General features: G+C 33.4%; 1 protein-coding gene across 2 annotated transcripts in view; it reads left to right on the top strand.

Annotated features, from left to right (window-relative positions):
* EPHA5 (EPH receptor A5) overlaps positions 1-15,518 on the top strand; it is a 329,941-nt gene that overhangs the window by 247,556 nt on the left and 66,867 nt on the right. For both annotated transcript variants that reach the window (XM_054566806.1, XM_054566807.1), the window contains exon 8: positions 4,513-4,618. In XM_054566806.1, the coding sequence (XP_054422781.1) occupies positions 4,513-4,618 (106 nt within the window). The remainder of the gene's footprint in view (positions 1-4,512; positions 4,619-15,518) is intronic.

Here is a 15,518-nt window from a genome sequence, read left to right as displayed (position 1 = left end):
TTAATGATCAAGAACTTTTCATGTTTATATTTCCCTACTATGCTATTCTAAATTTTCCCATTAAGTGTTATGTACTCATGGTATGTATAAAACTAGTAACTTTGATCATATTATTTTGATTACAAAATTAATAGATAATAATTGCTGTGGGAAACATCTCAAATTTTCAGCTTAGCTTTCAATAGCCCTTATAATCTACCTCTAACAAAATCTCTCACCTTCAATTTTAAGTGTTCAAAAATGTAGCTAAAATAATACTATGGCTAGCCTGAAATTGCCTTGTTTTTATCCCTAAATCTGATTAATCATGCCCCTGTCCTTCAAAACTGTACTTTTGAACATTTCCAAATTAGTATATTGAGACTAGAAAGATTGGTTAGAGTCAAAATAGGAGCCTTAGAATATGAGATGGAGAATCTGGGATTTTTTTTTTCCATACGTAGTAGGTATCTATTAATTTCTTGATCAAAAAAACAGTATTAAAGCAATATTTTTGAATACTTTATGTGTGTACTTTGGAGGCAAAGAAGACACTGTGAACCATATTCCAGTAGTATGATTTACAAACTATAAACTTTAAAACTTCAGTCTTTAAAATACTTGTGTATATTTTCTAGCAGTTTTTAGTCAAAAGGGTGAATGTGGTATTACAAAAAAGTAAAACATGGGGAAAATCATAAAAGAAACACAAAATATTGGGCAGTTAATGACAAGTAGGTGCTAAGAATATTTAGTGATGGTTAAGAAAAAAAGAGAAAGAGAGATTGAATTGGTTTAGTCTGTTGGTTTAATTATTTATGTTTATTTATTGATGGATTTTGAAGGCTCTTATGGTTAGATATGGTATAAGGGCTAATTCTATACATGTTAATTTTTATGTGAACATAAAATCCAAATAAAAGGAAAACAGTCCGTATTTAAAGTAGAGTAATGCTTTGAAGAGCTATAAGATTTGGAGATATAAATTTGGGACTCTTCAACTTATAGCTAACTGAGGTCATGAGCAAAGACATATTTATGAGAGGGGGTTCGAAAAAGAGGTAGGAAGAAAGAAAGACAGAAAATGAGAGAAGGCGAGAAATGTAGATGATCAGGAGTCAGCCTTCAAAGGAACGGTTCACTCATAAGGTCCGGAAAGAGAACGTGGGGCCAACAGACCTGACAGAGCAGTACTTCAGAGTGGGAAGAAGAGAATATGGCTCATGTGATGTTACAAAAATCAAGAAGAGGAAACTTTAAAAAATAAACTATATGGTCAACAAGGTCAAATACCCTTGTATTGAGCATGGAGGTAAAGAGAGAAGTACTCATTGCATTTAGCAAACATCATGTCATGCATAGAACTCAAAGGCATAAGAGAAGTTTTAGACAGACCTTCATAAATTTGGCTCTTAGATGAAGAGGATAGTTCTATATCAGTCACTCAAAATAATGAAAAATAAGAAAAAAACAAGGATGGTAAGTAAAACAGGAGATAACAATATGCAGAAACAATATTTACAATTTATTTAAGCCTGGAAATAGTTTAAACACTATGCTGAATGCTTTCTATGTGCTATCTCTAATCCTAACAGACCTATAATAATTAAAAGAAATTAATCCTATTTAGAAATTAATGAAATGAGAATTTACAAGGTTAAATCATTACCTTGGCCCATATGTCTAGTAAATATTGAACCTGTTTTCAAACTCAAGTTGAACTGATGTCACTAACTTTAGGTGTAAGAATTTGCTTCCTTGAAGAGGACACATGTGTTCTGACTTGTAAGTACCAGAGAGGCAGCCAAAATGGAAATGAGAATATGTTGGGAAACGCCCTATCTGGTTTCAGGGACTGTAGCCCCTCCGACAGGAAAGAAGGCCCCAAGGCTGGTTGTAATCAAGGAGGCTTTGGGAAAACTGGCCACTGAGGAAAGGAAACCTGTCCCCTTGGCAAGGGCACAGTCCCGCCTCTCTCATGTCACCCTGCTTGGCCCTGTGATGGTTGGTTGTTGATGATGGGTAAGTTCTCTCACAAGGGGAGACAACCTAAGGCAGACATCGGCCAGTATAGGCAGCAGGACAAGGACTTGGGGGGACAAGGAGAAAGGGCAAAAAGGCCCACACCCCTCTGCTTGGCTTGCACATGGCTGGAGCCCTCATTCTATCTGAAAGAAGTCTCCTTATCTCTTGGTGGCTCTGCCCTGCCCACCTGGCCCAGGCTTGAAACAGTACTAAAGGCAGGTACAGCCCTAAACTGGATTGGGCAGTTCCCAGGGGGAAATCAGGCCTAAAGGTAAGTTCCTTGAAGCGTGCTTTGTTGTTTCCTCAAAAGCGAGGAACCAGCTCATATTGGGAAGGAAATTTATATTATTCATAGACCCTGACCTGAGGCAAATCTCTTGTGTTCCTCCAATTGTTATCTATGATCTCTGTCTGTTTTCTGTAAACATAACATTTTGACATTGATTGATGAGCTATGTATCCATATCCCTGCACTTGCGGTTCTCAATAAAAGCCTTTGGACCGGGGAGCAGGGGTGGGGGGAGCCGGGCCACAGGGGAGGGGCCTTCCCCACTAGAAGGAAGAGCCATGTCCCCTCTCCTGGCAAACAGAGAAGTATTTGCGGTGACTCTTGTTTATTCCCCCATCCGTGACAACCCTGGGACAGGCTCTGCACGCTTCAGAGCCCCGCTCCCTCCTCAGATGGCTCAGGACAGTGACCCTCAGATCCAGGAGTGCCCCTCGCTGTGGTCCCCCTGTGGCAAGAATGTAAATAGAGGAAATGAACACTCCTTTTTGAGGGAGATCTTTGAAGGAACAACATCTTGGGAGAGACAGGAAGGGCTCTAACAGTGTAATTAGGTAAAGCAAGTGGTTATGCAATTATATTTAACAAAGGAGTGTGGATTTGACCACTCTTTTATCTATAAAGTTTAACATCACTAAAACATAGGAAGTGGGAATCGATTTGTGCATTGAGAAAATGAGAGAGGCCCATTATGAGGATGATTTTGTTAAAATAAGTAAGAAGCAAAAGCACTTGAGCTGTAATTGGAGTCCAAATAACTTACATGGACCAAGTTTGATGATTTGCTCTAGAAACAGCACTCCTTCCAAAAAGAAAGTTAAAACTAAGGAAAATTAATGGTATAAGTAATCTGTGTTTAGAGATTACTAAAGCAAATCTTTCAGAAGCCTGTTAGTGACAATAGGCTTTCTTTGCCCTACCCCATTTACGCTGCTCACTAACTATTAAAACTCTTACCACTGACCTTGATATAAAAGGATAGGAGAAAACAGGGTAAAGAGCCATTAAATCACAGCTATTATAATCCAAGAAGAGGTTAAATAAGATCATAGATTTAGACTTTAAATAGTAGTTTTTTCTTGTACACATACCAGTTGCAGATAATATTGGGCTCTGAAGACTGGTCTGAAAGGATTGAAGGTATAGATCAGTGTGAGAAGATGGTGAGAGGAGTGTCTGTCAGTTTTGGTTAGGGAGAATCAGGGACAGGAATAGAAAGGGAAGTGTTTTGGATGTCCAACACTTAGCTGGGGCCAAGATCTAAGGAGAGATTGTAAAAAAGAAAACATGGAAAGTAGTCTCATTATTAGTTTTAGTGACTTAAAATGTATCTTGGAGGTGAACTAATGCCACTCCGAATTTATCAAAATGCTTTTCATTAAACTGGAAACATGCTAGGGTATCCTGTTGAGGGTTTCTTGAGAACATCGATAAAATCTATCTTACTCTCTGAATTTCTTACTTTAATTGTATTTAGTTATAGCACTAACAAATACTTTCTTGATTATTTAGGTCCTTATGCCTTTTGGTGTTGTATTTTTTCAAATGTTTCATCTAAATCCATGTATTTTAAAGAAAAAATAATATAAACATATCTAATGTCACTGCAAAGTTCTAAATGTATGCTTTGATATTTTTCAAAAAGTGGCCCTGCTTACAAAATACACTTTCTGATCATATTCTGTTTTACATCATGGTGTTTAAAACTACATTGAGAATAGTGGTATTACATTTTTCACTGAAGTCGTGCTCATGTCATTTTGGACTTTAACCTATGTCTATGAGGAAAAAAGTCTTATCTAAGGTATGGGACATTTTTTTCTAGAGAATAGCCCCATGAAAATTCTAAACATGTCAAATCTCTTAGACTTAGGACCTCCTATTTAGATTAAAGTGTTTGAAATCAAGGATTATGTTCCATTTTATCATACAAACCTAAGATCCCTCGATGACTACTATGCAAACAATTACACTCATTTTTTATGATGACAAGGAAATAATCAGTGACTTAGTGATTTTTTTAATTTTCGTTTGGAAAGTAAATATTTTTGCCTAAAGATGTCTTCAATCATGCACTTTTGAGAAGAGATGTTCGAGGGAAATCACAGTCAATGTGGGTGAATTACTTAAACTATGCATTGATCACCAACTATGAAGCAGCTCTTACTTGAATGCATATGATTACATTAACCACAAGCTCCATTTTCTGTGTATTCTATCAGCAGTTGCAGCCTCCAGTGATCAAAGCCAGATTCCTATAATCGCTGTGTCTGTGACAGTTGGAGTCATTTTGTTGGCAGTGGTTATCGGCTTCCTCCTCAGTGGAAGGTAAGAGAGGAAGCTGTGAGTCTCAGCTTTTGCAACTGATCTCTTCCCTACCTTAATCTGACCATTTGTATGTTAATTAAGCACATCTCAAAACAAGTCAAGCAACCAATACACATACCCATAGAGAATCTCAATGTAGGATGTGTTTTTTAAGCCTTGCCTTGACCCTATTAGAGGTGATTTTTAAGTACACAATTTCCCTTCTGTGGGTATGCTTCTTCACAAAAATAGTACGAACTTGTTATTGAGTATTCTGTCCTTAATATAGCCATAATATTTTCTTATACACGTTTTCTTTTTACCTGACAGTTGTTTCCTCTCAAAAGTATTTATGGTTGCCTGCTCCAGTTTTAGCATTTGGAAAGACTATGCCTGTGACTGATAGCTTTAGAGAAAGGGGACTGATAGTTCTACTTAGGCAGCATTCTATCCTAACAGGAGGATGGATACAAAGCAGACACTGGCAAACAAGTGGTTTGAGACATAACCAGCCTTTTGTGATGACCGCTTTTACTTTCAGATTCTGAACACTGTCAATCTGAATACATTAGTCAGGGTATTATATGCAGATTTAAAGCAAATTTTATGGAATGTTTTATCAATAAATAATTAACATGTATATAATATATTTACATTATTTTGAAGAAAAATAAAATTGGTGGAGCCCCAATAAGAACTTTTGTAGAAGGTATTTTCTGACACAGAGCTGAGCATAGTCAACTTTCTTAAAAATAAATAACCAACCAAACAAATATCATTGCACTCTCTTCCTACAACCAAAATATTTTCAGTTTTAATCTTGGCCTTCATTAGAAGGGATATTCAGTAATGACAGCTGTCACTTTGAAAATGTTTTGGTGTTAGACTATTAATAGAAAACTTGATGAAAGTCATCATCGAAATATTTAAACCTGTACAAATATGTGAAATGCACTGTAAGAGCTTCAAAAAGGTAAGGCAATCAATATTCATATTGATTTTCTTACTGTTCTATTCACTTACTTTTGGCTCTTCAGCACCTATTAAATCATAAATATATAAAATTAGGTACTTTTTAATGTACTGCATGTTATATTGTGAAAAGATTTGTGACTATATCCATAAATTACAGTAGTAACAATTTACTTTCATAAAACATTGTTACTTCCTTGAACATTTTGTCTCTTTGTATTTGAAAATTTCTCTTTTTCTAGTTCTTGTCCTTTAAGAGAGTTCAGAGTTTTCTTTAGAATATACGTAGTAATCTATTGCTTATTTTAATGTTAAAATAGCAGCAGTGTTTTGTTGTTGTTGTTATTGTTCCGTGTTTTGTCTTTTTTTTTTTTTTTTTGAAATTCCCTAGGAAGCTGTTTGGTGCTCTGTTGAGGGCAATTAGGGTCCTCCGGCCAGAAAGCTGGGCACCTAATGCCCCACTGATCTCTCTGAAGTTACCTAGAGAGAGTTTTCTACCTTTGTCACAGCTTTCTGGAAGATAAGTTCATTTCACCAGCCTTGTTATAAAGACTGCTCAAATTTTAATCAAATAAAATAATTCAGTTGAGTGAATTGTAACTACTAAGAAAACTATGATGTCTTTTCTACCCCAAAAGGATAGATAACTATGATACATTTGCAGAGCTGGTTTGTAATATAATTTCTTTACTCTGACTGAGATATGAGTTGTTTCTTCTTTTCCAATAAATCCAGAAACATTACTTATTTTTAGGGAATTGGGATCATAAGAAAGGTATTTTATTTGTTAGACCCACACTTAGGAGAAATAAATAAGCATGAAAGAATAAACCAAGGTCTTGAATCCAATAAATTTTTGTGTTTGTATGTTTATTAACAGACAAATCAAGTACACAAAATGTTTTATTGTAGATTTAGCACCTGTATTTATTTAACATAGGTATTGTTAATGTGAATATACTAATGGCATGCAGCTATGGATTCTTTTTATTTGTATGTGAATAAGCCTCTGTTCTCAGAAAATTTTCTTCCCAAATATATACATAAAATTGACTTAAAAGCAGTTCATTTTGTTACATCTGTAGCATGGGCAAAGTTTTTGGGAGAAGGTTCAATCTACCTATGATTTGGTAATCGAAGGATAATGTAGCTTAGCACACATACATACACACAAATTCTATATGTACCTGAATTTCTTGCACAAGAATAACTAGAATTTAGTATAATTACTCAGTTATGCTGGAATCACATCTACACTCAAGATACAAATCTAAATTTTCAGCATAACTAAATTTGAGATGTGATAAGTTTTTAGATGCATCATCTTATAGAAGTATATTATTTTTTAAAAATGACAACACCTTATGAATTTGTGCTTTGTTGATTCATATTAAATTTTTCTTAATTTCAGCCTATGATGCTGAAACTAAAAATTTGCAGTTTAAAAGAAAACAATCTGAGATGTATATATCTTTTACCAGTAAATTTTTTGAATAAAAGTTTTATTCATTTTGTTTAATGCACATTCTTGAATTTCAAGTATATTTGTATATGATAAAAACATTTTTGGTCACTGTATTTTATTTTTATAGACAAGTTATTTGTTTTGTATTATCTAAGTCAACTTATTCAAAAGCTGAATGATGACTCTGGAAGGACTTTCCTTTTTTCATTGAAGACAATGAACTTCGCGATTTTTTTCCTGGACTAAGAAAATCTCACCTATTTTGTAATATCCTGAATTAACTCAGTAAACATTTGTCAAATAAAATGAAAACTAAATGAAGGAATGTTTCCAAAACCTAAAACAGATTTGGGAAATTATTTTGACTGTTAGCAAAGTGCTGGAAAAAGCCTGTTCTAGGAATGGTTTGAGAATAATGAATTTTATGTTTCTCCCTCTTCTCTGTGCCAAAATGTGATTGATAAACACGCACAAAAATATAAAAACATTTGGATATTCCTCTTACTTAAAATTTACTCTCTTTTATCACTTTTAATCTCTTGAATATTTTATAAACCAGATATTTGCTCCTAGGTTAAATGTCTTTTAATTGCAACTAATTTGACTCTCCATTGGTGGTATAGATAAATCAATTTTGATATGTTGCAAAAATATGAATATCACTTTTATATAACATTCATTGACAATTTATATTCTCATTTGGACCCAGAAGAAAATACAACTTGAAGATCCATGTTCACTGACAATTTGTATTTTTATTCATACCAAATAAAGAAATGAGGATTATAACACAATGTATACTATGGAACTAATTTAGTTCAAAGGAAAAAATAAATTCTTTATTCTAAAAGACATTGAAAAATAAGAAATAAGTAAAATAAAACACTTTCTAATCTTTTAGGCTAAAATTGTTGAGCAGAAATATTTTAGAGTTTCTTACTTAAATATGTTTTTAAACAATACAAACAAGTGTCCTTGGAAAGGAAAAGGTCTTATTAAAATAATGGCAAAGAATTATTTAGAATTCTATCAATTTTAGAATTTGTGTGATCTTTCTGTTTAAAGGAGCTAAATATTTCATACAGCAGCAATTTTTAACTGGTGTGCAACAAGAATTTTAAAAACATGCAATACCTGACTACTTAGTCAGGGGAACTGACCTTTTCCCCTTAGATTGTCAAGTAAAAGGTTGACAACACCTAACACAATAGTCTTCTGGTATGGATGAATCAAAATTATTTTTATTTTTTTCTAATTGGCAAAAAAAACTCTACACACACACACACACACACACACACACACACACACACACACACATATTTTTTGGTGTGCCACAGAATTTTAGTAATTAATTAATATGTTTCATAAGATGCGAAGGTTGGAAATCATTGCATAGAGCATTTTCTGCAGGGTTCAGTCTCTCCTTTTTACTTTCTCATTAATTTGAATGTTGTTTTCATGGAACAAGAGAACAATTGACATGTCCTCGGCATGCTATGAGCTGACTGCTCTGGGATGGATATAAATGAAACCTCCTGAATGCACAGCATGTTGTAATTGTTTTTTAATCTTTCTCTTTCACTAGTAATGACATTGAACATTGATAACTTTCCTATTATATCCTAATTTTGCGGATTTTCTCTTTTATACTATTTTATATACTGTTTTATAGACACAAATTGTTTAATAATCAGTCTTTTACTAGAAACTGACATTTTTAGAGTCTTCCAGTTTATGTTTGAAAAAGTCTATTACTGTGTTCTTCCCTACTTTTTCCTTTCCTTTGAAGATGATTATGATATTATTTAGTTGGCATTTTTTCCCTCTGTATCCCCATTTCACACATGGGGTTTCATTCTGAAGATCGCCTTCTTATCAGATATTAAGCTTAAATTAACAAAATTTATTTTAGAAAATACAGAAAAAAATTATTTCTGTGGACAGAAACTTCAGTCTTTGAACTTGGCTTACCATATATATCCTGGGATTAAAGAATACATTTTTAACACCTTTTCTCTGATCCCTCATTTATTACATGTTCATGAATTTAATTAAATGTTCAGAAAATAGAGCTTTGCTTTTCTATTTCAATTAATTTCATATGTACACTCAGTGGCCAAAGACACACACACTTCATATACACACAGGCTACACCTATTTACACATGTTTTTGCATATAAACACAAGAAAGGTAAAGATGTTTGCCAATTTTAAAATTGGAAAACTGAACAAAAATCTTATAGCTTCTAAATAGGTGGAAGGATTCCCTGAAACTCTTGGTCCGTGGATGTGATTTTAAGGCTATGTATATACGATTTTAATACTGTGTTGTTCCTGAGATAATAAATTTGATCTTAGCAATGGGTTAATGTCTCTAAAAGCAGATTAACCATTTTCTGGAGAAAAGACAATCCCTTGTGTATCCTGGTCATGTTAAAATCATGTGGCTTGACATAAAACTACCAAACTCTATTTCTCTTTGAAATATCTCATAGTGTTTTGAGGCAAAAATTGTTCACAGGTCAATGGATACCATACTTGGAGGCTAGCCTATCAAACTGAAGATACTGAGGTTCTATGAAAACTTTAGAGAAAAAAATAGGTGTATATAAAGTGCTGTTTTAAGATTTTATTACTTGAAAATAATACTTAAATTTAGCTTTTTGTAATTTTTCATATCTCTCTAAATGTAAAATATTATAAATTATATAGTCTTCACAATCATCCATTACAAATGTCAATATCTACTTACTGCCCATGAAATACCAAGACAGGTCCTGGTCACGTGAAATAAAAAGGCAGTGCTTCTTTCTCAAACTATTTCCACTTCAATTTTGTAGTTTGACAAATGGACAGAATTTTGTAAACAGAATTACCACAGCTATGGTTTAAATTAGAGTTTAAATTAGAATCACTTCCTTCACTGTAACTTTTTTCCTTGACTAAAAATTATAGTCTGATGAGTTAATTCAAGAAATATATGAGTCCTTATTTCATGTGTGCCACTGTTCTTATATCAGGAAAAACAATGGCTTGATGAAAAGCCATTGGACTTAGACATTTTTCTTTAGGTTTATTTGGAGCCAAAGAAAATAATTATGAAGGTGTTTTGAATGCAATTATTTAATTCACACAAGTGCCAGAGTTCTGTCTACATTTGATATCAAAGCATAATAGCTTCTTAAGTGAAAACTTTTTAAAGAGTGTGAAGTATTCTTAGCCCCTCAGAGAAGCATCTTTGCCTAATGGAAGCAACTCAATAATAATATTTATAATAATAAGTATAATATTCTCTAGCACGAATTATATATTATGCACTATAAGGCACTGTTCCAGGGCTTTTATGTGTAATCTCGCAACACTATGTCTAAGTATTTGTTCTGTCTCCAATTTATGCTTTATAAAATTATCTTCTTGATGTTTCTTGAACACTATCAAAATACTCCAGTCTTAATGGATTTTGCCCTGGCTTTATGTGTTGCCTAAAATGTCCTTGATGCAGGAAAGCACATGGCTTCCTCTTTCTTTCAAGTCTTTACTCAATCTCAGCCTCTCAATTGAACTTACAAAAATAATGACCCACGAGTCCTTCTGCTGCATGTCAGACCATCCTCACCTGGATTTGTCTCTTCATAATGCTAATTAACATTATATATCCTATATTTCTCTTATGTTGACTTTTTTTCCTGTTGACTCTACTAGAATATAAGATCCAAGATGGCAGGTATTTTTATCTGTGTTTTTTCCCCCTTTGGTAAATGTCTAGTACATAAATTATTGCATAAAGTTAGTAAGGGCCAGAGGCTTGACACTAGTGCTGACCTTAGGGCCCTTCTCTTCATTAAGAACTCCCTACTCAATGGCTTATAATTATTCATCTCCATGATCTGGGTAAAACTCTGAACTCGTGTGTGAATTCACTGATTCTCTGTAGCTAAAAATAGTGGTATTAACATTTTAAAAACTCCCCAAACTGATCAATAATGTGAATAAAATGCCTCTTAGAAATTATCATTGACATTAAAGTAAGTAAGAAATACATTGGATTTTAGTGTCCTTCATATAAAAATTGCACATGATAAATTTTATTTATTTTAAGAGTCACATACATCAAATGTCACCAACTCCATGACCGTTCCTCATTTTGTGAAAGCTAGTTGATTTTACTTGCACTTTCATTCAAAACTTTTCTCCCAATCAAATTAGTATTAGGTCATTATTTTATACATGTATCCCCAAAAGACATGTGTTCATCTTGAATACAAGTTGCAGTACAGTTTCTCAGTAAATATCCAGTGAACATATGTCTAAATGGATTAGTGAAGGTAGAGTGCAAGACTCTTAAAAATATACTTCAAACTACTTTTCCATCATTATAACTATATATTTTTGACCTGAATTCATTTGGGTGAATATGATAAATGCCAAATTTAAAGTGGCTTAATTCAAAAAAGAATTATAGATCATACATGAAAACTTCCAGAGATTTTAAAAATAGCCAAAGGATAGGCACTTATAGATCCAGGTGGTAAAACAGTGTCTGCTATCAAGTTGGAAACAAATGATTCAAGAATGCTTTGGCTTAAATATGGTACTTAAAACCACTAATCAATATGAGGTTATTTGGGTGGAGCCTGGGGCATTCTGGTATTGAGATGTAATGTAAGGGAAAAACATCAAGCAAAAGGAGACTGAGAAGAAATGGCCCATGAGATAGAGAAGAGCAGACAATTGTTGGATCACTGAACAGGGAATGGTCACTGTATAGAATCCAGCTCCTACTCTCTATCATTCTCAGAGCTCACATGATGCAGGCTCTGACAGAAACCTGATACACAGCCCCACAGAGCACATCGATGCATAGCACGGGGACCTCCACTAAGCAGAGGATGGAGGAATTACACGACATGGCTCAGCTCAGTAGGGGCTAATACTTGACCCTGAAGACTGAGTGAGTCTTATATGATGCCCATGGACTGATAATGAGAAAAGAGGATCTTACTCTGTGCTTTTCCTTTCAACTTTCAATATTAAATCTTAGTCACATGTCAAAACCCACATCAACTATTCTTTGTACCATAAAACTTTCCTCAATTTCCTTAGCCAAAGCATTATCCTCTGCAACTGAAGCCTCAGAACAATATATCAGTATGTCTCATATAATTTAACACTTTCAACCACAAAGTTAAATAGTACATTGAGTCTTTTCTCTTTTCTGCCACCAGTAAGAATTTAGAGAGTAAAGACTTCTGTGGTCCTACCAATTAACCTAATTAAATGAATATTTCACAAATTATTGAATTATAGATAAACTGCTCTTCAATCTCTGTCTCACATTTTTGGTCACATTTCTCCCTATTAATGTTGATATTTTGGGGAAAGGGAAAATGTTAGTGAACTCTAATATAAGCCTAAGAGAATACCTAACCTGTAAATATGTTTTCTTCCTGAAATATTAAAATTTTGGTGCCATCACAAAGTAAATTCACTGATTTCCAAGACATATTGCATAGGAATTAAGAAGTCTGCACTAACTTACATGATTTATTCAATACCTGTATATGCTAATGCCATGTGATGGTGCACCTGGTGATCCCAAGAAACATTAGCTTTTATAAATAACAATGTATGTCAACACATTTGTATTTCTCTCCTAATTCTCTTCAAGTTAGAGGCATCATGGATATGTTGACATATTTGGTATCTCTAATATAACTAGGACTATTTAGTTTCAGAACTTGATAAGCTTTGATAAGAGAAAGTACTATATGAACATATTTTAATCTAATACTATTTTATTTTAAAATAATTATAGACAAATATTTGTAATCACACATGCAATCACGGATTTTAGAAGAGTTCATCAAAAGCAAATCTCAGTGGTTTATGAATTAGGAATAGATGTGACTTTATAAAACGTAATAAGTCTAGGAATGTGTATTGATTTACTGTCTGAGAGTTGTTACCCTTTCTATTTTCTCATGATTGCATGCATTTTTCTTCAAAGGCTCTGAATCAAAGATAATTAGTGAGCAGTTCATAATTTATTAATAACTGACAAATGGGGATCAGGGCAGAGAAGTGCCAGAAAGACTAGGAGCATTGCAACAACTAATTGCCCACTGTGGGAAGCAAATCTTCCTAGGAAACTGAACCCAAGAGAGCTACTGGCTCAATTGCTCAACATTATTGAATATCTCACCTGTGACTTCTTACAGATCAAACATGTAAACATCACTGTAAACTCAGGAAGTGATATTGAAGCAAAAATTTGGAAGAAAAAAAAATCTATTGTACTGGAAACAAGTTAATATCATTGATTTGCAAAGCTGAAAATGATTTGAGCAAAGAATCTAGAGACTCTCAGATTTCAAATGTTAATCACAGGGCAAGTCAAAAGATTAATCACAAGAGCAAAATGCACTTTTTGTCTGAAGCCCCATTTCTTTAAGAATGTGATCCCCATCTGAAAAGCAGAGCAGCAAGCTAACATGCCAGAAGATGCTGGGCTCTGATGGAAGACTCTGCTAGATTTCTGGGAATCTTACCACGTCTCTCAGAGACCACAATAGCACAGGCTCTCATGGGAACTTGATACCCATCTCTACAGAGAAAATCAATAGCACTGCCCTATGCCAAAAGGTAAAACTCTGTTGAACAAAAAAATCAGCTAGTTTTCTTAGCTGTATCAAGGGGTATACTCATTGCTGAGAAATGAAGCAAATGAACAGTAAAGTATTCCAAATGATTTTAAACATCAGCTAAAAGCCACATTTGTTCAAGATGTGCTCTGTTTTAAAATGTGAATGAAACTGAAAGGAAATAAATGCTTTTAATGGATTAGCAACTCAGTTTCAACCCAGTGTATATCCAATAAATTGAAATGCGAAGTCATTTTGTATATCTGAAATATATGGTTGGAGACTGTGCATTTTGCCTTATTCCAATCAGTTCCCAAAACCAGAGTAACAAGATCCTGTTCCTGTGTCTCCAACCCTCTGAAATCCCACCACTCTAAGAATACTCTTAAATAGCCCAGCTTGGAAGTTGACCAGGGATCCATATCAGGGTATCATATGTCCTGAAGTGAAAAAATCACCATCAGCATTGCCTCCATCTGCTCACTCATTGTATTATATCTCCTTAGACCTCAAACATTCAAAATGCTAGATTGTTTCAGCTATGTTTCATCATACCTTTGGAGGTTAGACTAATGGCCATTTCCTCAGATGTACTTCCTATTTTGTTTCCTTTTTTTTTTTTTCCTTTTCTAAAACATCTTGCTGACTGTCTTTCCTATGCATTGCTGTCTATTTTTTACATTGCATGTTGCATAGTTGACATGGTTACAGTAATTGTGCTAATTTCTTACTGGCTGCTCTTTTATTATGTGTATATTTCTTAATTTTTGATTTAAGATTATATTGGACATACAAGACAATGTAAAAAGAAAAATCAATCATTTACTATACAGAAGCAATCACTATTTTTACTTTACCATATGTTTAAGATATTTTATATGCATAGTTGGGTTCATAATTTATAGTTTTTTTTGTTTTGTTTTTTGATGATACTATAATTTGAAAATTCCTTAGAAAAGCAAATATTTAATATCTTTTTGTTATTCTAATATTTAACCTTTCCTATATGCTTTCCTTTTTTTGCTTTTTTTTTATTTTTTATTATTTTGGGGGAAAGGGATTTTTATCTTCTTTGTCCTTAGAACACATTTGTATAAGTCAAACTGAAGGTAAATGTACGTTAATATTTTAGAGACTTTTGATACATACTGACAAATAGCCCTCTTAAGTCATTGTACCAATTACCATTCCTTTGCAGTGCATGAAATGAACTGGTGGTTCACAAATTAGTCTGTTTCTGTTAATTTAATAAGGGAAAATAGTTCAGTATTTTAAATTGCATTCCTTTATTTTTAAAATGTAATAGTTTTATTACTATGTATGCAATAAGTAAAGTTATTGGCTATTACCTGCTTAAAAATTACATGTATATGCTCTTTACCCATTTAAATTAGTGGGATCTTAACTTTTCATGTAGAAAGATATATCATTAAAATTGGCATGATTTGTTTGGTTTTTAAATAATATTTATTTTGCATGGGATATGAAAAATATTCACTTTATGTGGTTGGGTCTGTAAACTGATATTTTTTCTACAGACTTATGTAAGTACTAGTACTGTTTATCACCTTCTCCTATAGTTTTTGTAGGTCTTGACCTTTAGCACACTAAATGGTGTTTATATAGATATTCTTTTTCCTGACTGCCTATGAGCTCCCAAATCTATTTTTCTAATCTAATTTGTACCAAGATCATGTCCATTTAAATATTATAATTTAAAAATATTTTAATGTTTAGTCAGGTGAATTCTTATTGGGAAATCACATATGGTCACAATTACAAATATTTTATTTAAGTACTTTCGCACTTATACATATATTTATACACTGCCATTTTATAAAAC

Source organism: Pteronotus mesoamericanus, unplaced genomic scaffold (assembly GCF_021234165.1).
Source record: "Pteronotus mesoamericanus isolate MK-2021 breed Mesoamerican mustached bat unplaced genomic scaffold, CSHL_Meso_final contig_180, whole genome shotgun sequence".
In the NCBI taxonomy this organism is placed as follows: domain Eukaryota; kingdom Metazoa; phylum Chordata; class Mammalia; order Chiroptera; family Mormoopidae; genus Pteronotus; species Pteronotus mesoamericanus.
This window is presented reverse-complemented; position numbering and strand designations above follow the sequence as displayed.